This window comes from Micromys minutus (genome assembly GCF_963924665.1).
Source record: "Micromys minutus genome assembly, chromosome: 1".
Taxonomy (NCBI): Eukaryota; Metazoa; Chordata; class Mammalia; order Rodentia; family Muridae; genus Micromys; species Micromys minutus.
This window is the reverse complement of record NC_137969.1, coordinates 176309535-176335344: the sequence shown is the minus strand read 5'-3', so window position 1 is coordinate 176335344 and position 25810 is coordinate 176309535. Positions and strand designations below refer to the sequence as shown.

The 25810-nt window shown below is 41.4% G+C and overlaps 1 protein-coding gene across 3 annotated transcripts in view; it reads left to right on the top strand.

Moving 5' to 3' along the window:
• SNTG2 (syntrophin gamma 2) overlaps positions 1 to 25810 on the top strand; it is a gene marked incomplete at both ends in the record, with an annotated part of 203545 nt that overhangs the window by 170109 nt on the left and 7626 nt on the right. For all 3 annotated transcript variants that reach the window (XM_080910387.1, XM_080910389.1, XM_080910388.1), the window contains 2 exons: positions 8527 to 8619; positions 14905 to 15015. In XM_080910387.1, coding sequence (XP_080766513.1) covers positions 8527 to 8619; positions 14905 to 15015 — 204 coding nt within the window. The remainder of the gene's footprint in view (positions 1 to 8526; positions 8620 to 14904; positions 15016 to 25810) is intronic.

Below are 25810 nucleotides of genomic sequence, written 5' to 3'. Positions count from 1 at the left end.
TGGGCTACAAAGGCAAGATGACTTTTCAAGTTTCAAGTGTGTGACTTTTTAAATTTCTTAGTTAAATATTTTATTTCGAATATTTATTCACCGGTTAGTGTTTTGTTACTTGGTGGACTATTCTAATATTTTATGTTTTGTGATGTAATTATAAAGTAGATTATTTCCTTCATACCTTTTTTAGGCTGTTCATGATTGTCATGTAGAAGCATGGTTGACTTATTTTCTATGTATGAGAACTGTTCAGTTTTGTTGATTTTTTAAAAGATTTTCTGCATAAAAGTTCGTGTCATTTGTGAACAAAGATGAGTTTATGTTGTTTTTTTTTTTTTTTCTATTTCAAGTCTGCAGGCCTTTTGTTTCTTTCAAAGACACAAAACCCTCCCAAGCTTTCACCACTGACATTAGCTATGGGATTTCACACGCAGCCCTTCTTATGTGGTGTTGTTTCATTACATGTATACCAGTGATCTCTCTGCCTGAATCATAGAATGGTGTTGGATTCTGAAAAAGTTTCCTCCATCCCTTTCCAATATACTGCAGGCTATTGACTGAGTGTGTCATACCGCACTATCTTTTTTCTTTTTAAACAGAGATAAATACCACTTTGTAGCAGTATGTAATAGTCATAATGCATTGTTGAATTCACGTTGTTCTTGTTAGTGGTAAACGTGGGCACTGGTCTCCATTAGAAACGCTGATCTTTACTGTTCTCCTAGAGAGTCTTAGGCTTTGGAATCAAGCTCATGCAGAGCTTATCCCAGAGGACCTGTCTGAAAACACAAAATCTTAACTTTTTAAGAGATGTTCATTCTATTTTAGATATTTGGTAGCATTTACCAGAGAAGCCAAGAGGTTTCTTGGTTTCCTTTGGACTGGTCAGTGGCTGTGGCTCGGCACCTTTACCGGTTCTATAAATGTTCCCATTTTCTACCTCATGACATTCAGTCTTAGAAGATCGTGTGTCTCATAGGAACACATGCATTTCATCTCATTTCTCTCATTTATTTCTATGAAATTGTTAGTATTTTCTGGCCATATTTTTATTTCTGCAAAACCAGCAACTGCATGCCCTGTTTGGCTTCTGACTTTGGCTATTTGAGTTTTCTTTGTATTTCATCAATACAGCTAGACTCCAGGGCTTTCTTTTAAAAATAAAATAATTGCCTTTCAAGGTTTTGAGCTTGTAACTCTTTTCTGTTGTTTTTCTATTTTCTCCTTCATTTGCATTTTTTATCTTGCATATCTTTTTCCTTTGTCTAGATTTCCATTCCACCCTTTCTCTTCTTTTTCTCGTTCACCACAGCGTAATGTTGAGTTGCTGTCTGTATTCTTTATTTAAGGTCCACACCTCACGCTGTAAACATTCCATTTAGTACTGTATTCACCTGACTTAGGATCATGACATATTTTCCATGGGAGCACTTTACAACCTAAAAGGGATGTAACCACTTCTGATTGCAGCTCTGATCTCTAGTGGCCTATAGCAGGATGAGGAGGCTGAGCTAGGACAAGGACAGTGAGCAAGCACCTCCCTCCCTTTGCTTTGGCAAAGCTGCGTACCTTAAAATGCAATTAAGATACCTGCCACCTAGGTAACTGAGAGGGTGTGATCTGCAGGACTTAGCATGGTTCTTCTACTATAACTTGAAAGTGGACAGACTGAGCCCCGGCTTGAAGGCTGCCCCGTGTCTGCGCTGCTGACAAAGGGCTTCTGTAGCAGCTGCTTTACAATCTCTTCCTTGCCCTGGTGTCTCCAAACAACCCCAGGCTTCCTGCTCCTCTCAGTAAAAAGAATTGCTTCCTCAGCTCCTTTGTTATTTACCAGGCTCCATTGAAACATTCCACCATGTTCTTTATGATATTTCAAAAGCTAATATCCAAGCCTTTGTTTATTTAATGTTACCGGAGTGTGAATATTTTTTAATATGTGAAAATGAACCCAAATGTGCTATTTAAAACTACATTTTAGCACAGTCTGATTTAGTTCACAACCCACCATCGTACAAAGAGCTATTTTAATCTTAATTATCTTGATTTTCCTGCTACTACCACACATGTAATTTTCTGGCGTGGCATTTGGAGATGAAAGCATAGGTAGGTATTCAGAACCTTTCTGATTGTGCCTTCCCAGGGCTTGGGAGGCTTGATTAGCAACAGGCACACTGTGCCAAAAAGAAGCTAGCAGAAGAAGCCTGCAGCTCTGCACCGTGGGCAGTGAGAGATCTGCAGTTCTCATAGCGCTCAGCTTGATCTTCAGTTTCTCAACCGAGTGTCTGTGGAAAACCACCCATACACTGGGTCCTCCACGGCCTTGGCAAGTGATCCATCCTTAGTACATTGTTCATTGTAGCTACTAAGTAAGGTGTATGCTTGAGAAATGGAAGGGGGAAAGGATTCATTCATTCTCAGGGACAGGCAGAAGAGGTTGGGATGGTCCCTGAATATAGCTCAGACAGAGGCATGCAGAGCCTACTGGCTCCACACCCCACCATACCCCCAGCAGCAGTGTGCTGTCCTGTGCTCCTCTGCAGACTTGCAGTAGACAAAACCACTGTGGCCACTGGGAAGGGAGGGAAAGCCTAGCCGTGTGTTTGCTCTGTGTTCTAGAAAGAACTGCATGTAGAACTAAGAATCCAGGAGATTGTCACAGAAAACCTACACTAGAATTTCAATAGCAGTAGATTGTTTTAAAATATTTTTTATTAAATCCTTACATTATGTCATGACCAAAAACTAAAAATAAATGTTTTGAAAATAATCTTATGAAGCTATTACTTCTGAAGAGTATCATAAGGCAACTTTTTGTTCTCACTAAGTGGGAAAAAAACCCTAGATATTACATATAATATACAGGGTATCTCTGAGAGTAGGAAAACAGAAAACCATTGGTAACTTCTGTTACCTGGCAGAGCCATGGAAGAGAAACATTCTTTGCCTCTTGGTTTCAGGAGGTTCAGTTCATGATCCCTACTTCTTGGCCAGTTATAAGGTGGGATATCATGGAGGTGGGGTGGTGTGGTGTGAGTCTCTAGACAAAGCTGTTCAGCTGTGGAAGTCACAAAGCAGAGAGAGGGACAGGAAATGACAGGGACAAAATATCTTCCAAAGAGTTACCCCCTGAAGTTTCTGTACCCTCCCAAAATAGGGCCACCAGGTAGAGACCACTACTCAATGCATCTATCTTTTTCAGAAAGAGTTCCATCCAAACCATGGCAGAAACTGACTAGCCAAATGCCTTGGGACAAAAAGAAAGAGAGAGAGAGAGAGAGAGAGAGAGAGAGAGAGAAAGAAATGTGGGTGATTCCTGGATTTTCTTCTGCCTCACTTTTTCAGAATTAGAACTGAAGAAAAAAACTATGGCCAGGAAACCCAGGAACTGCCAACAGGCAGACTCAGAAGAACACTATGCTAAAGATGCAGCCTAGTAAGCAACAAATCATCTGCATAGCAATTATTCAATGTAAAACAGCTAGAACAGTCTTACTAGTTTAAGAGTTTGGTGACAAGCTTGAAGCTCAGTGTCTGAGAGTACAGGAGAATGTGCCATGCAGGATCTAAGAATCAGGTTTTGTTGCAGAGAACAGAGCCAGGAAGGACCCAGGCCAAAAATTGTTCCTATTATTATTATTATTATTATTACTTCTTTTTTAAATAAGTTGCAAGATGTTAGATAAGCCAGGTTGTTTTGCAAGCTTTGGCATATGATGGGCATTTCCTGCTTATTAAAATTTCATGGTTCACAGGGTTTTAAAGCCCTAGACCTGTTTTATGGTTCTGGCTGTGAGATTGGGAATTTTCTTGAGTCAGGATTTCCACCTTTGCCAACTATGGGGAGGCTCAGACATCCTTCCCATGTGGGTCCTCAGCAGACAAGTAGATGGCCAGGATTCTTAATCTTTATCCAGGCAAACAAGAAATCCAGAGCATGCATAGAAGCCAAGAAGGGGTTCCAGTGTTGAGCACACTTGATATCCTCTCCCCTGCTGAGACAGTATCAAGGAATTAGTTCAATCACATTTGCCTAAGATCAGACATCTCATAAGACAAAACTCCCCAGACTGCAAAAGAAAACCACCTGCTGTGCCAAGACCTGGAAACATCTCAGAGACTTGCTAGACAGTCCTCAGGTGCCAACATTGAAATTCAAAAATGTTAAACTTATTTTGGGAAAGATTCAAGGGCAACTGTGGCCTTAAAAAATATACGCTTCAAAAAGCAAGTATGAACATAGTTTAACAAATAGAAATATTATAAGCACAAACAGACCTAACACAAGAGAGGAGAGAAAGAATAAGATAGAAAATGTAAATGTGGGAATTACTGAATTCAAAACTCAACCAGTGAGGGAAGATAAGGGCAGAGGGAAGGGCAGGGCCAGATCCGAGTTGACAAAGCAGTCTATATGAGTAACAGGGGAAGCACAGAAGGCAGATTCAAGACGCAGATTGAGGTGTGATGCCTGTGGCCAGAAACCTGAGAGGAGAAAGCAGGAAAGACAAATATACTCAAAGAAATTATGGTTCAAAGATAGAAGCCTGTGCATTTAAGAGGTGAGCAGATGCTAAATAGAAACATCGAAAGGACACCCATGCCAACAAGACCTGCTGTGATTAAACCTCAGAAAACAAGATAAAAACCCGAAACTATCTTGAAATAAGCCAGAGGGAATAGAAGATTATAGAGTGAAATAACTGAGGTTATGCGAGATTTCTCATAAAAAAAAAGAACGATGGCAGACAGAAAGGTCCCAGTACTTAAGTGCCAGGGCGAAGACAGTGTCTGACAGATCCCATAGCTATTGAAAATACCTTTCAGAGAATAAAAATGTCGCTCAAGCTATTTCCTAATTAAGGGGGAAATGAAGATGAATCGTCCTTGGCAGACATTCCTAAAAGGACTTGATAGACAATCTCTCTAACCAGAAAAGAGAAACCAAGAAACAAGAAACAAGAGTGGGAACCCAGAGTGATGGAGAAGATGGAAGAGAAGGGTAGGGATCTTGTCGTGGTTGAAGCAAAAGCCATACTAACTGTCCAGTCTGAGTCTAAATTACAGAGTGCAAAGGCTTAAACCAAGTGAGTGGGGAGGGGAGGCCATGTGGACACAGGCAAGGCCTCTGTAAGTCTCTGGGGGTGAGGTCAGCCATGACAAAACTCAAAACCTTGCAGACAAATAAAATGAGAATGCCAACGCTTTCGTAACATGACGTTAATCAGGAAGCAAACAGGAGATTGGAAATTTGTGTGTGTGTGTGTGTGTGTGTGTGTGTGTGTGTATACAAATATATTATAATATAATTAATATGTTACACAGATAGCAAGTACCACTCAACCATATGATGTCTACAGAGAAGCTGCCTCAAATATCAGCATGTGGCTCAGGTCAAAGAAAAGCAAGGGTAGAGATCATCAAATCAAGTAGACTTCAAAGCAAAGAATGCTGCAGCAGGAGGAATTGTGGGGGGATGGGCAGCCAACTCCCTAGCCAAGGAATCTTGGCAATGTGTGTATGTTCACCAGACACAGGACTGCAAAATATATGAAGTAAACACTGATGGAGGGCGAAGGAAACAAACCAACAGCAAAGCACAGGAAGCAATCATATAGCATCCCCCTGAACAGGAGCTTACTTTCGTGTAACTGGAGGTTACTTCCAAGGGTTGTGAGACGTACACCAACATAAACCATACCCAGACAATGCAATAATCACAAAAAAATTGAGAAGAACTAAAACCATTTAAATTGTATTCTCCCATCAAATTGGGACCAGTAATCAGGAACTGAAAGGTAACAGGAACATACTCAAATAACTGAAAACATTATGTCATTAATGTGTCAGAGCAGTATTAAGGCAAATCACAAAGGTGGCTCTCTATAAATATCATGAACTTTGACAAGCCTGTAAAAAGGCTCATAAGAAAGAAAGAGAGGAAAGAACATGAGTTGGCAGAACCAGGAAAGAAAAGCCATAACAGACTTCTTGTAGATAGGCCCTGTGAAGCTCTGAATACATAGAGTAGGTGACAAAAATCAAGGGTTTCATCAAGGTGAAGCATTATCATCTTTCCTAAGAGAGACCTGGACTAGATCCTTCCACTGGAGAATTCTACCAAATACATAGAAAAGAATTGAAAGTAGTTACCCATAATCAAGCGAGGAGAAAGGAAAGGGAAAGGAAGGGCAGGGCAGGGAAGGACAGGGATGGAAAGGAAAGAGGGAGACAGACAAAGTCATGCATACATACATATATAATACACATTCATATAAACATACATATACAAGCACACACAGACACATGCCTATACCACACATACACACAGACACATATACACAGACACACACACAGAGACACATGCCTACACCACACGCACACACTAAAACAACACTAGAAAGGACACTCACATCACATCCTTTGTAAACACAAGCAAACTTGGTGAGAGGGATGTGAGCAGGCCTGCTCCTTGTTTTTCTGTGTTTGAGCCCAGGACGTTCCCAAGTTGCTTTGTGTTGATGTCTTGATCTTAATCATCATTATTTGCATCCTCATTTTTATTGTTATCTTAGACAGAGTCTGACAATATGGGCTAAGTTAGCCCAGGCTAACAGTCTTTCTGCCTCAGCCTCCTGAAAGCCAGCATACTAAACCTGACAGACCATTAACGCTTTTCACATAATCCCCCTCCTTGGATATGAGCAATTGCATGGGATAAATTCTGCACCATCTCTAGGCAACCACCCCCCCCCACACACCCAGAAATGATGGTTTCATATCTTTGTTTCTTTCTCTAGAACAAAGCTGAGAAGACATTTTTGATCACTAGTATTCTCGTTTGGTTTTTGCCTCGGAATTTTTTTTTTAAATGAAAACTCCATGTGATTCTGTGCTTGAGGTTTTGGGTGTTTTTCTTAAACACTGGTTACTCTTTATTGCTGCCTTTTCTTTTGTTCCGATGCTGACCTTCACAGCCGTACACTTTAAGCTATTATTAAGGCCCCTCTGACATTTTCATATAATATGTTCTAAAACGCTTTGCAAACTTGTTCTAAAGTCTGGGCATTTGTAGTGGGAGGCATTTAGTACATCTCTCCTGAGCATAGTAATTTATTCAGAGAGCTTTGTTAGGTGTCCTGTGCCACTGTCACCAGGAAGCATTGTTTTATGGGTCGTTGTATGCCATGCTGTAGTGTCCCTTAAAATAAGGCATGTTTCCTCTGCCCGGGGCCAGCCAAGTGTTCTGTGCATAACTTTTATCCTTACCTTAAACATCAGATCTAAAGCTATTTAGTAAGTCATTCTTAAAGCCTATATATCTTGAACAATTCCAAACATGTGACATAAAAATTATCCCTACCAGTTACATTAAAATGTTTGAGCTGCTGATGTATTTTTAAAATGTAAGCAGTCCACAAGGGTCCCTTCAAAGTGACCACTTCTCTGATAACCTTCTCCTACTGAATGGACCACGAGGCCTACTCTTCTCAAAAGCCTGGGAAGCAGGTATCAACTTGAGGTATTTTCCAGCATAGTAACAAAAAGGAGTTAATATACAGCACAATGCAGGTGCCGAAATCTAACACACATATGCACACACACACACACACACACACACCAAATCAGACTCTGGAGATTTTAATGAGGAGAGGCTGTGTGCCATGCAAACATTGGCTGACTGTGCTGTGAGATTCCACAGGGCTGAGCCTCTCTGCATGAACCTTCCATGTCTCTCCCCTGTCCTGAGAGCCTGCTCTCTGAACCCCTGTGAGAGGTGAAGGGGAGAATGGAGCCAAGATGCAGTGACAGCCTCACCAGGGAACTTTGATCTATTTTAATGCTATTTAAGGCATCTGTCTTGTTGCTGGGAAGAGGATATAATATAACATATCTAAGTGGCAGAGTCAGCAACACTGCAGAGGATGCCCAGGGCATCCTGGGTAGAGTGATGTACAGATGTGAGGTGGGCTCCTCCTGACTTCCTGGTGTTGAGTACATATGTCAGAAATGCAAGTCCAGTCCCATCATCATCCCTAAGCAAGGTCTTCATGTCTATTCCTTGAAAGCACCCTAATTCCCCCCCCACACACACACACCCAGAAATGATGGTTTCATATCTTCTGTGGACTGAGGTAACGGCACCTGCAGACTGATTACTGAAGTTTTAGGACTGATTCTTTCTATGTGCCCTTTATATTCCCTAGACTACAGTAAAACACTTAAAGCACACAGATATTCCAGTGAGTGTTTCTGAAAGTACCTTGGAGAACAGGTATCTGTTGAAATGTTTTAATGATTTGACTTTGTTTAGTCGATGCCTTTAAAAACATCCTTTGTTTGTCTAAAAATGAAAAGCAAGGAAGATTTGCAGTTCCCTGTAGCCCCCAAACCTTCCCTTTAATTCTACATAATTTGTGTGTTCAACGTTAAGACAGTGTACTTTGCCTAAAGTAGCTAATGTGCCCAACTACCTTCCTATAGTTAACCAGAACTATTGCAGAGTCCTCACGCAAAATTAATACTCTTTTCTAGTCAAAAACATATCTGTGCAGCTGGCAAGGAGAAACGCTGTGCTTCACGGTGGATTTTGCTCTGGGATTCACCTGCTTTGACAGTAAAACAAAGGTAAGATGCAGGGAATTCCTGCGGGTCTGTGTGTGTTAGTTTGCACTTACTCAGATATGTCTGAGAGCAGGCAGCTCCCATCCATCGGCTGTGCTTGAACTGAAGGTCTGCCTATATAATCTGCCTTCCTACTTGCTAGTTTGGGGGTCCCTGGGTGTTTACAAGCCCTAGAACCCATGCAGCAAAACCTCCAAAGAAATGGTGTTTGGCTATGATTCAGAGACAGATAGAGATGGGGAGGGAAGGAGAGAGGAAAACATAGGATGAGGTTTCAAAATCTCTCCGAAGGTAAAACCCACAACACTAGAACATACTAAAAAGAGCCCTGGCTTGAAACCAGAGTGGTTTCAGTGAGAGCAAACTCCACATGTTGGTAGGGTGCATCCAGGATGGAAAAGCTGCCCTTGATTCCAGCTGTGTTGATGAAGCCACCCGTGTAAGCAATAGAAATCACTGGATTATTTCCACCACCATCTGAGGGCTTCTCCAAATTACCTAAGTGTTAGGAAATTCTTTGCCAACATGAAGAGCCGATGCTTTTTCACATAATATTTATAAAAATCTACCTTGCTAATTGTAAATGAGTGACAGTTGAGAAAACAAGCCCCCGTGAGGAATGCTACGGTGGACCTGAGATGCCAGGAGATTTAGTTTGAAGATCTCATGGGGTTTTATTAGCAAGGACAACAGGAAACAGCCCACTGCAGACCCACAGAGCAGAAGAGTGGTTTCTCTGGGTGGCTTGAGCAGCGTCAAGGTGCCTCTTGCTACAGAACCCCATGGCTCACAGGAAGCAGCTTCCTGTGGTTTCTCTTGCAGCACAAAGCAGAAAGGCCATCCTATTTGTCCATTCGGGCCAGCGTGGCTCCCTTCAGATTGGCTGTTGCCGATAAGCACTTACGAAACTCTGAATTGTTGCAGCTTTTCTTGTTGTATAGAGCTTCAGTTTAATGATGTGCCATTGTGAGCGATGCCAATGTGGTCTGGTCTCTTGGGCCTCGTGCTCAGGCTCGTTCTACTGGACCGTGTCTTTATTTCTGTTACTAACCATAATGACATTTCCAGAAACTTGCTTTCCGCATGCCTTGTGCGGCTCAGCTTTCGCCTCCCCCTGGTTCCCAGAGTCCACACTGAAGAAGTAAAGGCTCATCAAAGGCCCGTGAAAGCCAGCAATCTTTTTCTCATAGCTGTTTCCAAACCACCATAGCTGAGCCTCTTAGGCTATGCTCTTTTGTGACCCAGTCTCTCAACCAGTTGATAAGTGTTCCCAGACCTCAACTTTGTCTAGAACTCTTCCCCATGCCCTTCCTTCTGCCAGAACAAAGATTTCAGCCAGGACAAGTCTGCCCTCTAGGGGACACATGGAGAAGTTTGGAGAAGGCTTTATATCACCCCTGGAAGGGGTCTGCTGCTTCTGGTGTCCGTGATGCTCCCCCCCACCGCCTCCGAAGTGCTGCTTAGCACCTGCCCTGAACAGCATAGAGCATCCTAAAACATCCAAGCAGTCTGTGTGCAGAGATATAGAAATCCTGAGACAGGAAAGGAACCTGCTTTTGTTACAGAATCCCTGTACCTGAAACCTCACATTGTTACTTCCTCGCAGGGAAATTATTATAATGGATTCACATGGTGATTGTAATAGTAATGAAATGCAGTTACATGAAAATGTAATATCAAGAATGGATTTCAATTCTGTATCCAGCATTCTGTATCAAAGGCCGTGTATGCTTAAAGCACAGAGTCAGTGAGCAAATGACTTCTTGACCTTTGTCAAGGGTTCTTCCCGCCACACCTTTCTGTGACCATGGCACTGTACAGACACAGGACCTGCACTTGCTACTAACATGATCTAGAAGCCAGACCTGAATGTTCTTGTCATGTGTGTCCTTCGGGCGTGCATATGGTGATACAGCATTTACCTTGGAGGAAGAAGTGCCTTCCACCTAGTTTCTGCTTCTTCCTCTGAGACACACAAAGTCTTGTACTTCAGGACACTAAATCTAAGACCTTCAGGATTCTACCTTAAGGGCAAGTCTGCATGTCCTGCCTCCACACAGTTGGAAGGATTCTCTGTGTGCCTTTTGTGCTGCACTTGGCAATGTCCTGGAATAGATCCTGGTCAAGGCCCTAACCTAGCAAAGCCCAGCACCCCAGTCTTACTGCCTGCTGGAAATTCCACTGATGGTCCATGTGTGCTCCTGTATTAGTCTTACCCATAGTCAGCCAGTCTTCCTGTCACTCCAGGGACTAGAACAGTACACACAAGATTCTTCAAGAGGCCATTGTGAGGATCGTACCATGTCTACCCACTGTCTAGTGTGCAGTCAGGGGTAACAACACTGCAGGGAACGACCTTGATGTAAAGTATGGTTCCTAGTGACCTGGAAGAGGGGGTCTAGTATTCTGTAGCTCACTTCCTGTTTCTGTAAGGATCTGTGCAAAGTTCTGAGCTGCTCTACACAGGCTACAAGCAACACATTCAGCCTCATGGCTGCACAACCCCTTACTCTTGTGTGGGGGTTGAATCCACAGCACACCATATCGACTAAGCCATGCATCAGCCATCTTGCTTTACTTGCTCCCTTACCCTTCTTTGTCCCTCCCTACTTCTCATAGTTTCAAATGGGGCTCCAGTGCAGGCCTTAGCATTTAATCTAGCATCATTCCCTGAAAATCAACCTTTCAGACATTTTAAATGGTATCATTTGTTTCAGAATGCTGTACATGACTGCTGTGAGCCCTTGGGAAGTAGCTTTTCTGGTGACAGACTGTCTAATCAAGCTAATCTGAAAGCCTTTAATGCCTCCTTGGGCTAGACAAAGTAGGCTGCCCCTTACCAGAGTACCATGGATAAGGATGGGGTCAGAGGTAGCTCAGTCAATACAGTGCTGGCCTTGCAAGCATAAGGTCCAGCCCCAGAACCTATATAAGGGAGACAAAAGAGCCAGAAACAGGTCAATTCTGGGAGCTTATTGGCAACCAGCCTTTTCCTATTTGGTAAGTTTCAAGCTAATGATAGGCCTCTCTCAAAAATAAATGAATGGATAAATAAATAATAAAAAGATAGATGGTACCTGAGGAACAACTGAAATTAACCCTCTGGCCTCCACATGCACACCTACACACGGGGGGGGGAGAGAGACAGAGACAGAGACAGAGAGACAGAGAGAAATGATGAGGAGGCTTTTTTAAGCCTTCACATTGTTGAACCAGTCCATTTCTGTACATGGCTGGGCCACAGCTAGGTCCATGACTCGGGAGTAGCTCTCCTTATTAACTGCCTAAGAAAAACACAATTTGAGAGTGGAATGTGATTTGGTGGAAAAGTATGATAGCACTCACAAGGCCTTCAGTTCTGGTTCCATTCTCTGTAGTGTGTCTGTGCGAATGCATGCATGCACACACACAAACACACACACACACACACACACACACACAGTGCTAAGATTTTAATAACTGTGTTTTAGTGGATATCCACATAGACATCCCTCATACACGAATGGCTCAGTTCTGTAATCCCCACTCTCCCTTACCTGGGAGAGACAAGCGGTTGTCTCTGAGCATCCATCTATTCTCATCAGCATCCATTTCACTAACATAAGGCGTCATTAAGAAGTGCAGGAAGAACAACCAAGCATTTTCCTACCCGGATGCTAAACAAGAAGACTATAGAACATGGGTCCATTTCTACAATGATATTTTAAAGTCTTCAAAATGGGAATAAGCAAGAACACCATTTTAGGTATATGGCCCCAGCCCTGGACCTGTCATGTCTACAGGCTGGTTGGCAAGAGAACACCAGTCAACACAATTTTTGCTCTGAGCTTGATGCTAACTGATGTTCTGGTCTTGTTGTGGTACATCGAGGCAGGGAAAGAGCTAGAAATGAAGAGGTAAAGCAGAGACTGAATACTTCTCTTTACTCTCCGAGTTCCTGGCTCACTTGCATAGAATAAAGAACAGCCAGATACCCAAAAAAGATCTTCCTCCAGCCATTATTATGAACAGTGTAAAATGCCCAGCCTTTCAGCAGCAACATAGGGCTCAGGACTCCAGGGTTTATGCCCTTCAGATTTCCAGCAACACCAGGGTTCTGTCCCTCTCTGAAATAAGTCACACTCCAGAGTTTTTTGCCACCCAACATTGGAGGGAGCAAATATTTCTTGTGCTACTAACTAGAGAATTGCTGGATGGTAGAACTCTGCTTTTCTTGCCTCTTTGCTAACAGCATCAAGACTCCAACTTTCTCAGTGTAGGTCTCCTGGGTGCTTGATGCTGGAAGGGTGCCCATGAAGCCTGATCTCCAGGCTGGACCCCCATAATACTATAAGGAGATTAGTCCAAATTCAAAACAAAAAAGGAAATAACTAAGGTACTGAAGTCATTCTGCTAGTAGAAATAGAATACCACAATTCCAGTGTCATGGCCCCAGTGGACCCCACCAGGCATCCCAAATAGGTATCTGTGTCACTTTCTACATTCAATACCTTAAAGCCCCAAGTACTTTCGAAGGGGTGAGCAGTGCTGTCAACGAAATTGTCAATGTTGAAAGGAAAGCAAAGGTCAGAGAAAGATAGATAGATAGATAGATAGATAGATAGATAGATAGATAGATAGATAGATGATATGTAGAGATAGAAATAGAAAAAGAGATAGAGATGCTTTGGTTGCTAAAAGCACACAAAGATGCGTTTCTGCTCTATGACCGAGACCTGAGTGTTGAGATGCCCCTCAGCCTTTATTACTCCAGTGGGACTCAATGCCCTTTCTAATCCATCTCCTGATGTCTAGAATTGAGTAAGCACTACCTGTGTCATGATCTCTAAGCAACCAGTCTGGGCTCTGAGTTCCCAGCTTGCAAACCCAGATAGATCTGTGTACAGAAGCTCAGTTGCATATTTAAGAAGGGCTCAGCATTTAGAGATTGAGTAGCTTACTTAGACTGCAGGCAGAAACGGTATTCACGGCTTTCAGAAATAGTTTTCTTTTAAATTAAAAAAGTTACATTCTAAATGTATGAAAGTTGAAACAAACGGCCATGAGTCATTAAAGACAAGGAGCTTAATAAGGGTCAACTATCCCAAGGTGCTTATGGCATCACCAAGCTGAGGGCATAAGGCTCACATGAAAAGAGAGAGAGAGAGAATAAGCCTGCTGACCACCCCATGTAATATGTGAGCCTGGATGTTTCATGACACATCCCAAAGCAGGAGACACGGAGCATCATTTTCTTCTAACACTCCCAGATGAGGGCTACATGATGAAACTGGGTTTAGACGCTTTGTGTTCTCTTAATTCCTGCTCTAGAAAACAGCCTAGTGCACAGAGAAGGCAGAGGCTCAGCCTCAGCAGGGAGGAAATGCAGGAATAGAGTGAATGGGTCTCAGTATACTGTGGAGTCCGAATGTCTTGAGCATGAACCTTGAGACTTTTCTGTAGATCCACATCCTCTGTTGGCTATCTATGAAGGACCTCACAAGGAACCCTGAGGCCAGTGTGGATGGCATGGCTTGCCATCTAGAGAAACAGAACCGGTTTTGAGACTTTCCATTCTCCTCTTCTTGTCTGCCTAACACTGAAAATGCTTTGTTCATTCAGAAATGATGTTTGTAATAGAAACAACCTGTAGGTTGCTAGAACATTTCTAATCCCCATTGGTATTTTTATAGGACAACATAGATTGTGTTTTCTTGGTTTGTGAGGCAGGTTCTCCCTGGTAGCCCTTGCTGGTTTGAAGCTCACTGGGTGAACCAGATTAGTCTCAAACTTGTGGTTGCCTTCCCGTTTCAGCCTCCTAAGGACTGAGATTACATTTTACCTCTGAAGCACGTCAGAAAGGGCTTCAGAGGCACTGGAGATAATGGTGGAAGACAGAGCTGTTGGTTCTTGGGAACCTGAGGCTGAATGATCCAAGGTAGCCATGGTGAAGTAATCAGCCAGGTTCCACCTTTCCATTTTAACGGGTGGGTATCCTACAGGGTAGAAGACCTGCCTTCAGTTGAATTCATAGTTCTGCAAGCAAAGAAGGAAGCAACTGTCTTAGGAACCTTCCACGATAGGGACAGGAAAGGCAGGAGGGAAAAAGGGTAAGGACCAGAAAGGTCAGTATGAGGCACTGAGCTGGTTGGACATGGGTCAGTCTCTGCACACTGAAGGTGAACATGCCGTAACAGGTGGCATTTACCCAATAGGTGCTTAACATTATTAACATATATTAATTAAATGAACTGATTGATTAACTATAACCCTGATTATCAATCACTCATTTGTCTCATCTCTCCACAGAATGTACTCTGGAGATTCAAGTTCTCTCAGCTTAAGGGATCTTCAGACGATGGAAAAACTCGAGTAAAGCTGCTGTTTCAGAATCCAGACACCAAGCAGATTGAAACAAAGGTATAACCTGTGCATGCTGTACCACAGACACACGGGGAGAGGCTCAGCTGATGAAAGGCTTCATGGGTGGGATCAAGTTCAGCCCAGAGTTAGGAGCCAACCTAAGCTCTGCGCTGATAGTTTTCCACTGAGAGTCTATGACCTGAAATTGTGACAGAGGAAACAAAGTATTTAATTCTAACAAAATCCACAGTTTGCTTAGTAAATAGCAGCAGGAAGTCAGCGCTTGAAAATGCTCTAGAAGCCAAAATCTAATTGAGGAGTTTTGCAAGCTGCATTGTCTGAGGCACTGAATGTAAGAAAAAGTCCCTTGTCCCTTTCAGAGGCACTCCACTGAGGTACCTCTTTTTTTATTATTAGGTAGACTTTCTTCACAGCTTTACATAAAATTGCCATCATCAACAAACTAGCTTTAATGCAAACTAAAGTCAAATGAATGTATAAATTTAGTGCATTCAAAGATTTGTGTGTGTGTGTGTGTGTGTGTGTGTGTGTGTAACACATACACATTTGTTTAGAGACAGAATGTCACCTCTTTCCTTGAATTTCTTCCTTATGAAGTTAACCAGAGCAACACAACCCACCTGACATTGTTGTATGTGAAGGATTAGGGTCTATTTTTATCCTGCCCTTGTCTCATTCCACAAAAGAACATTTTTACAAAGAAGAAAAATTATATAGAATTACATGGCTTTTCTATGTGGAGAATTGGCAAAAGCCAGTGGTAGAGATACATACTGGGCAAGCTGTGGTCAGTACAAGGGTGCAGAGCTCTGAAGGGAAGTGGGAATTGGTGGGTTCCTTAGATGGGAGATTCAGGCTTTGGGTTCCTGAGGTGGAGATGGGAGGGCTGTGGAGCTCTGCAGAGAGGGAAGACTGTGGAGGCTTGAGGTGGTAAGAAACCAAGGGAAACAGAAAAGCTGTTGAGGTCCTGAGCTGTAAGAGGGTGTGGAGCTCTGAAGGGCTGGGGACAACCTGTGAAGCCCTAAGCTAGGGTTAGCTGTGGACTCCTGTGTTGAGGTTAAAAGTGAGGGGATGAGACTCTTAGCATGTTGGGCTGTCTCCGAAGGTTGCATCCTTCCCTCTACTGCAAGCCAAGTCCTGGGGTCTGAGTGAGGTTACTATAGAAAGGGTGGGGCAGACTTGCAGCACTTTCCTGTCAGAATTTCTTCAGGGAGGGCCCTGTCACCTTTCTCTGCATCTTTCCAGTCGTTCCTTCAGCCTGAGAGTCACAGGGGGCTGAGGATGCTGGTTCACAGTAGGCTTGAAGCACTGTTCTATCCTAAAACACACGGAAGGAGGAGCACATGGTTGCCAGGCATCTGAGCTGACCCTATAGGAGGTGGAACTGTGGGATTTAAAGGTCGAATTTCCTGTCTTCTAACAATCGGTCAGTCAACTGAAGGTTAGCCATGTTGATAAAAGGGAGGAAGATGTGTCAGCCTGTGACAAATGGAAATTTTTGTGTGGTAATCTGAAATAAATGTCAACTTCTCTGTGGCCCTTAGCTTGGATTATGTAGATTTTCATCCTGGTTGGTAATAAAAGAAAAAGACCTAATATTTATAGAAGCCATAGAAATGAATGTTGGGAAAATAAGAGGTTTTTAAAAAAAATTTTTAGTTGAACAACTTTATTTTTAAAAAACAGAGATAATTGTACAGCTTTATGCATAAAAGTATATGAATACATTTTTGTCAGTACTTGATTTTTTTTAAGGTTTGATAGTATGCATTAAAATCTTACTAGTTACAATGAGCATAAAGTATATGTAAAACAAGATGTAACCTGGAAATAGTCAAAGTTTTCTTGGTGTGTAAAGATTAAGCATAATGAGTTTTCATTTTTTTTTTTCTTTTTCTTTTTTCTTTTTTTGTGGCCTTTGTTTTTCTTGAACTTCATATTACCTGTGATTTGTTTTTGGGGTGTTAAGAGCTTTCTGGGGTTAGTAGCCAATTATCAGTGACTGCATATAATGTCTGTTGTTTTGTGACTGGGTTACCTCACTCAAGATGATATTCTCTAGATGCATCCATTTTCTTAAGACTTTCATAAAGTCATTGTTTCTGATAGCTGAGTAGTACTCCATTGTTTAAATATACCACAATTTTTGTATCCATTCATCTACTGAAGGATATCTACGTTCTGTCCAGCTTCTGGCTATTATAAATAGGGCTGCTATGAACATTGTGGTGCATATGTCCTAATTATATGTTGGAGCTACTCTGGGGTATATGTCCAGAAGTGGAATAACTGGGTCTTCAGGTAGTACTATGTCCAATTTTTTGAGGAACTGCCAGACTGATTTCCATAATGGTTGTACCAGTTTACTATCCCACCAACAGTGGAGAAGTGTTCCTCTTTCTCTGCATCTTCACCAGCATCTGCTGTCATCTGAAGTTTTGATGTGAGCCATCCTGACTGGTGTGAGGTGGAATCTCAGGGTTGTTTTGATTTACATTTCCCTGATGACTAAGGATGTTGAGCACTTCCTTAGGTGCGTCTCAGCCATTAGATATTCCTCAATTGAGAACTTTTTCGTTTAGCTCTGTACCCCATTTTTAATAGGGTTGTTTGATTCTCTAGTGTCTAACTTCTTGAGTTCTTTGTATACATTGGATATTAGGCCTCTATCTGATGTGGGGTTGGTAAAGATCTTTTCCCAATCTGTTGCTGCCATATTGTTTTCTTGACAGTGTCCATAGCCTTACAGAAACTTTGCAATCTCATTAAGTCCCATTTGTTAATATTTGACCTTAGAGCACGAGCCATTGGTGTTCTGTTCAGGAAAATTTCTCCTGGACCTAGGTGTTCAAAGATTTTTCTTACTTTCTCTTCTAATAGTTTCAGTGTACCTGGTTTAATGTGGAAATCTTTGATCCACTTGCACTTGAGCTTTGTACAGGGAGATAAGAAAGGGTCTATTTTCATTCTTCTGCATGCTGAGTGCCACTTGGACCAACACCATTTGTTGAAGAGGCTGTCCATTTAACATTGAATGTTTACAGCTCCTTTGTCAAAAATCAAGTGACCATATATGTGAGGGCTCATTTCTGGCTCTTTTATTCTATTCCATTGATCCATGTGACTATCTCTGTACCAGTACCATGCAGTTTTTAACACAATTGCCTGTAATATATCTTGATGGTGATTACCGCAGATGTTTTCTTGTTGTTGAGAATGGATTTTGCTTTTCTAGGTCCAGATGAAATTGCACATTGCTCTTTCCAACTCTATGAAGAATTGGGTTGCATTGAATCTGTAGATTCCTTTTGGTAAAATGGCCATTTTTACAATGATGATCCTTCCAATACATGAACATGGGAGATCTTTCCATTTTCTGAGATCTTCCTCAATTTCTTTCTTCATAGATTTGAAGTTCTTGTCATAAAGGTCTTTAACTTCCTTAGTTATAATCACACCAAGATATTTCATATTGTTTGTGACTATTGTGAAGGGTATCTTTCCCCAAATTTCTTTCTCCACATATTTGTCCTTTGAGTAGAGGAAGGCTACTGATTTGTTTGAGTTAATTTTATATCCAGCCACTCTCCTGAACTTGTTTATCAGCTGTAGAAATTCTCTGGTGGAATTTTTGTGGTCACTTACACACACTATCTTGTCATCTGCAAACAGTTATATTTTTAAATCTTCCTTTCCAATTTTTATCCCTTTGATTTCCTTTTGCTGTCTAATTGCTCTGGACAGACCTGCCAGTACTATATTGAATAGGTAGGGGAAGAGTGGGCAGTCTTGTCTAGTCCCTGATTTTAGTGATATTGCTTCAAGTTTCTCACTGTTAAGTTTGATGTTAGCTATTGCATTGCTGTATATTGCTTTTATTATGTTTAGGTATGGGCCTTGGATTCTTGTTCTTTCCAAGACTTTTAAGATGAAGGGATGTGGAATTTTGTCAAATGCTTTTTTAGCATCTAGTAAGAAGACCATGTGGTTTTTTTTATTGAGTTTGTTCATATGGTGGATTACATTGATGGATTTCCATATATTAAACCATCCCTGCATCTCATAGATGAAACCTACTTGATCATGGTGAATGATCGTTTTGATGTGTTCATGGATTGAGCTTGTAAGGATTTTGTTGAGTATTTTTGCATCAATGTTCATAAGTGAGATTGGTCTGAAGTTCTCTTTCCTTGTAAGGTCTTTGTGTGGTTTAGGAACAAGGGTTATTTTGTCCTCGAAAAATAGGTTAGATAGTATTCCATCTGATTCTATTTTGTGAAATATTTTGGATTGTATTGGTATCAGGTCATCAATAAATGTCTGATAAAATTCTGCACTGAACCCATCTGGACCTGAGCGTTTTTTTGGTTGGGAGACTTTTGATGACTGCTTCTATTTCTTTAGGTGTTATGGGATTATTTGGAGAGTTTACCTGGTCCTGGTTTAACTTTAGTACTGGCATCTGTCTAAGAATTCATCTATTTCCTCCAGATTTTCCAGCTTTGTTGAGTATAGGCTTTTGTAGTAGGATCTGATGATTTCTTGAATTTCCTCAGTTTCAGTTGTTATGTCTCCACTTTCCTTTGTGATTTTGTTAATTTGTATACTCTCTCTTTGCCCTCTAATTACTCTGGCCAAGGGTTTATCAATCTTGTTAATTTTCTCAAAGAACTAGCTCTTGGTTTTGGTGATTCTTTGAATGGTTCTTTTTGTTTCTATTTGGTTAATTTCTGCTCTGAGTTTGATTATTTCTTGCCATCTACTCCTCTTGGTTGTATCTGCTTCCTTTTGTTCTAGAGCTTTCAACTGTGCTGTCAAGTTGCTAGTGTATGCTCTCTCCAGTTTCTTTTTGGAAGCACTCAGAGCTATGAGTTTTCTTCTCAGTGCTTTCATTGCATCCCATATGTTTGGGTATGTTTTGTTTTTGTTTTCATTAAATTGTAGAAAATCCTTAATTTCTTTCTTTATTTCTTCTTTGACCTTGCTATTGTTTAACAGAGCATTGTTTAGTTTCCATGTGTATGTGGGCTTTTTCTTGTCTTTTTTGTTATCAAAGATCAGCCTTAGATCATGGTGATCTGATAGGATGCATGGGAGTATTTATATCTTCTTATATCTATTGAGACTTGTTTTTTGACTGATAGTATGGTCAATTTTGGAGAAGTGGCTGTGAGGTGCTGAGAAGAATGTGTATTCTTTTGTTTTAGGATGAAATGCTCTGTAGATGTCTATTAATTCCAATTGGTTCATAACCTCTGCTAGTTTCACTGTGTCCTTGTTCAGTTTCTGTTTTCATGATCTATCCATTGATGAGAACGGGTTGTTCAGGTTTCCCACTATTATTGTGTGAGGTGCAATGTATTTCTTGAGCTTTTGTAGGGTTTCTTTTATGAATATGGGTGCTCTTATATATGTTAAGGATTGAGAGTTCCTCCTGACAAATTTTCCCTGTAATGAGTAAAAAGTGTTCTTCCTTATCTTTTTTGATAACTTTTGGTTGAAAATCTACTTTATTCAATAATAGTATGGCTACTCCAGCTTGTTTCTTGGGGCAATTTGCTTGGAAGGTTTTTTTTTTTTTTTTTCCAACCTTTTACTCTGAGATAGTGTCTGTCTTTGTATCTGAGATGAGTTTCCTGTATGCAGCAAAATGCTGGATTCTGTTTATGTATCCAGTCTGATAGCTTATGTCTTTTTATTGGGGAATTGAGTCCATTTATGTTAACAGATATTAAGGAATTATGGTTTCTGTTTCCTGTTATTTTTGCTTTTAGAGGTAAAATTGTGCCTGTGTATCTTTCTTCTTTTGGTTTTCTTGCTTAGGCATTTTCTTGTTTTTACTAGGATGTTGTTTCCCTCCTTATATTGGGTTTTCAATCTATAATTTGTTGTAGTACTGTGTTTGTGGTCAGATATTGTGTAAACTTAGTTTTGTCCTGGAATATCTTGGTCTCTCCATCTATGGTGATTGAGAGTTTTGCTAAGTATAGCAGCTTAGGCTGACACTTGTGTTCCCTTAGGATGTCTGTCCAGAATCTTATAGCTTTCATAGTCTCTGTTGAGAAGTCGGGTGTGATTCTGATTGGTCTGCCTTTATATGTTGCATGACCTTTCTCCCTTACTGCTTTTAGTATTCTTTCTTTGCTTTGGGCACTTGGCATTTTGACTATTATGTGTTGGGAGAAATTTCTTTTTAGGTCCAATCTATTTGTAGTTCTGTAAGTTTCTTTTATGCTCATGGTCATCTCATTCTTAAGGGTAGGGAAGTTTTCTTCTACAATTTTGTTGCAGATATTTATGTGCCTCTTAGTTGATATTCTTCTCCCTCTTCTATTCCTATTATTCTTAGGTTTGGTCTTCTCATTGTGTCCTGGATCTCCTGGACATTTTGGGTTAGGAGCTTTTTTTCTTTTGCATCTTCTCTGACTGTTTTGTCTATGTTTTCATTGTTGTCTTCGGCCCCTGAGATTCTCTCTTCCATTTCCTGTAGTCTGTTGGAGATGCTTACATCTGTGACTCCTGGTTTCTTTTTAAAGTTTTCTACTGCCAGTGTTGTCTCTTTTAGTGTTTTCTTTATTGTTTCTATTTTCATTTAAATTTCTTCTTCATTTCCTTCATCTCTTTGGTTCTGTTTTCCTCTAATTCTTTGATTTCTGTGAGTGTTTTTCGTGTTTCCTCTTTAAAAGCTTCTATTTCTTTATGTTTTTCCTCTCCTTCTTGTCTAAAGATCTTCATCATCATCTTGAGGTATGATTTCAGGTCTGAGTCTTCTTTTTCTGGAGTGTTTGGCATTCTGATGTTTGCTGTGATGGAAGAGCTGGGTTCTGATGTTGCCAGGTTGTCTTGGTTTCCATTGGGTAAGTTCTTTTGCTTTCCTCTTGCCATCTTGTTGTCTGTGATTATATGTGGTCTTATTGTCAGTGATTGGTTTCTGTCTCTCCTGTGTACCTTGCCTGTGTCCCTGGATCTCTGCTTTCCCCGTTGCAAATGGCTTGAGCATTTGGTCCACACGCATGGGCCTTCTGGGTGGAAACCAAGTCCCTAAGGCAGAGTTTCTGCTCTCCTGAACCAATGGGGGGGGGCACATACCAGGCCTAGCCCTCTCTGCACCCCAGCTACTCGCAGTGCAGTCTCACCAGGCCTGAGTCCCTGGATCTCTGCTGTTCCCGATGGCAAATGGCCTGAGCATTTTGTCTGCATGTCGCAAATAAGAGTTTTAAACTAAATAATAATAATAATTAATTTAGTTTAAATTAGTTTAATAATAATAATAGTTAATAAGTTTAATTTAGTTTAAACAAAAAATTTAAACATGAAGATCTTTTTAAGAAAAAATGAGAAATTTTATGTACATACATAGGAATGTCTGGAAGGTGTATGGATACCTCTCACCAAATTCAGATGTACAGCCTTGCAGCCCAGCCCTGATCCTTCATAGATCTCAGATTACCAGAGCTTCTCTGGGAAAACAAGTGAGGACAATGCATAAAAAGGCTGAGGCTTTAACTGAAGTGAAGCAAGAGTGAGGGGCACTTCCTGGCCTAGGAGGCTTCCACAGGTCCAGCCCAAGGTTACCACAGTGAGGGAAAGAATCAGGGGTGATTCCCCTCCTGATATAACCCTGCTCCACTCAGAAATGACCCCAGTGCAACTGCTATGGTGTATGAAGCAGGGGGAAAATTAAACCTCTAGGTGTTCTTGGAATTAACACACAGCTTCAATCAATCAATCAATCAATCAATCAATCAATCAATTGATTCCTCTGTCTGTCTGTCTCTCTCTCTCTCTCTCTCTCTCTCTCTCTCTCTCTCTGTGTGTGTGTGTGTGTGTGTGTGTGTGTGTGTGTGTCTATCTCTCTCTTTCCCTCTGTGGGTGTGTGTCTGGTATATGTGTGTTCATGTAGGTGTGTGCACATGTACATATGGGTTCACATACATTTACATGTACTGTTTGTAGAGGCCAGAAGCCAATGTTTGATTCTTTCTTAGTTTCTATGCTGGCTGGCCAATGAGCTCCAGAAATCTACCTATCTTTGCCTAGTGCTGGGATGAAAGATGTCTTCATGTGGTTCCTAAGTATATGACTTCAGGTCTTCAAGCTTGTGTGGCAAATACTTTGCCTACTGAGCCATCTCCCCCACTTCTAAAATGTTCATAAATAAAAGACTTACTTTCCTGGAGTAGCTGACTAGTTAGTTATATGACTTACCATGTGAACCCCTACCACCACACACACACACACACACACACACACACACACAAAATTTCTACGTTTGTTGGCTGTATTTAAGTTTCTTATGGCTTCTGTGTTTGAGACTGAAATTCAGGACAGGTTTAAATGGGTAATCATTGCAGCATGAAGTCCAGTGCACATGTATTTAATAAGTCCATTTTAACACTGAAGGAAAAACGTGGTACAGAAATACAGAAAGTACTGTAAAATGTTGGGTGTGGTGGTTCATGCCTGTAATCCCAGCATTTGGGAGGTAGAGGAGCATCACAGGTTGAAAGTCATTCTTGGCTGTACAGCAAGTTTAAGATCACCTTAAAATACATGAGACTCTGTCTTGAGGAAGAAAGAGAGTGGGGAAGGATAAGAGAAACAGAGGGGAAGAAGAAGGGGGGTTTTACAAGTTTCTCAGAAGAAAATGATTCTCATTATTAAAATGAAGTACTTTCATCACTGCAGACCAATACTGTCATCTTACTCCTAATATCCCCATCCATATCCCTGTAACAAAGCACAATCTAATGAAGAATAATTCTGTCTTTGGAAGAAACAATAGCACATCATTTTCACTCTGGAAGAGTAGTTTCTGTCGTCAGAAAGTCAATAAAGCCTGTGAGATGCAGAGTGGAGAACCGGGTATGAGCAACCTGGGCTAACAGCAGGCAGCGAGCAGAACTCTGCTCTTGGGGTCTCCCCACAGAGACCAATGCCAGGCATGGATCACTGATACTCCTGCACTAGTCACACTGAAAAACTAGTTAGAAGCAAAGCAGAGTGAACAACCCAATCCAGCCATTAGACATATTGCTACAATGCTCATGAGGAGGAACCAGGAACAGCTGAATGATCTCTGCAGCAGGAAGAGTGGAGATGGGTAAATGCCCCTCGGGAGCAGTGCTCAGTCCCGGTGTTCCTCAGAGTCATTTGAATCTGCTCCCATGCAAGCTTGTTCCTACTGCTTAGCCAGTACATAATAGCAGGTGGCTTTCTTTTGGCTTTGTTTTGTTTTAAGGGTGTCCTGTTTGTTGTGGAATTTTAATAAGAGTGTCCTGGCTGACTGTGAAATTAGAACTACCTTATTGACAGAAATACATAGCTAAATGATCTCTAAGCAAATATGTAACCATCAGAAGATACTTTGTATCAAGTGGTAGCTTGATAATACAATTACCCATCTAGGAGGTCCCTGGGCTGGAGCTAGTTTCTGAGGCTCTCTGACAACTCACATCCTGAGCTTCCTGAACAAGCCGGGCTGTATAGTGAGGCAAGCATGTGGGAAGCCTGCTCCCTAAGAATGATCTCTGAGCCCTTTGCTGCTGACTCTCTTTAGGTTAGAGGAAGGAAGAAAAAGAGGCCAAGGCAAGAAAAACTAGCGTAATTACACACTGGGATGTTCTTTCTAGAATGAGACAGGTGGACACCGGTGGACACCAGCATGTCCCTTGAGTTTAAGGACAAGTCTGTTTATAAGAGCTTCAAGTCCTAGGTTCAGCCAGATCTGGTTTCTGGCATCCGAGGCTTCCTGGTTCACAAATGCCACCCTTTCTGTATCCTCCTGTATCTGGAAGAGGTTTTTAAGCAAGAACACAGACCCATAATATAATCTCCACTCATGTGACCCCACAATCTCCATAAAGGCCTTTATCACTGGGGTCTAGGCTATGACATGACTTGGAGATGTGTATGGAATCTCAGCTGATAGTACTGTTTTCTTCAGCCTATTTTCCACACTCAGCAGGCTTCTCCAGAAACTTCTGTCTGTGGGCAGGCCTAGATGTGTTCTTAATCATCACGATCAGTTCAGCTTGGAACGATACTTATCCAGTGTACTTCAGAGCCAGCTCACGCCAACCTCTGCAAATGGTTCTCTTTTTTTTTAATGAGCTATGAGCTTTTTGGAGACTATAATAAATCATAGTGTCTGTTTAAAATTTAAATTTAATTAAAATTTAAAGATTTTATTAGTGACAAGTAAATGCTACCTGGTTAGATGATCAGAAAGTCCCCCAAGAGGTCCCTTAGTCACATTCTATGTCTTGGGTCTCTTCTACAGCACAGATACCATTTTCTGGGTGACACTTAGATTTGGGGAAAGACAGAGGACCCTCACCCAGGAAGTGAGCCTGGGAAAAACCATCACAGAGATGAGACTCTACCTGGGAAGAGGAGATATCTAGAAAGCTAACTGAGTTGCTAGGAACTTTGTCAAAGGATTATCTCCACCTATGAAAAGACTGTGCCCATGGCCAAGCATCAGGAGAACACTGGACACCCTGAAGCACCGCTGGCCTAGCTGCCCCTGCAGACATCTGTTGTAAACAAGCTTTTTCCTCTATGCAAGGGAACTGACTAGATTTTCTCTTCTACTCCTCATCCAGTTTATTAATCACTTTCCTTCTAATTATAGTTTATGAAATAACAGATTCTACAAGCAGAGACAGCTGGGCCCAATTCCCCTCTCTGTTTCAGGAATGTGAGTGTATTCCTTTTTCATTGTCCCCGGAGATGAGGGAAGGCTGAAGGTCTGGCTTCAAAGAAACAACTCACGTTAATGATAGAGTGAAAAGTGAGTTCGAGCACCGTGTTTTAGGAAACAGAAGCA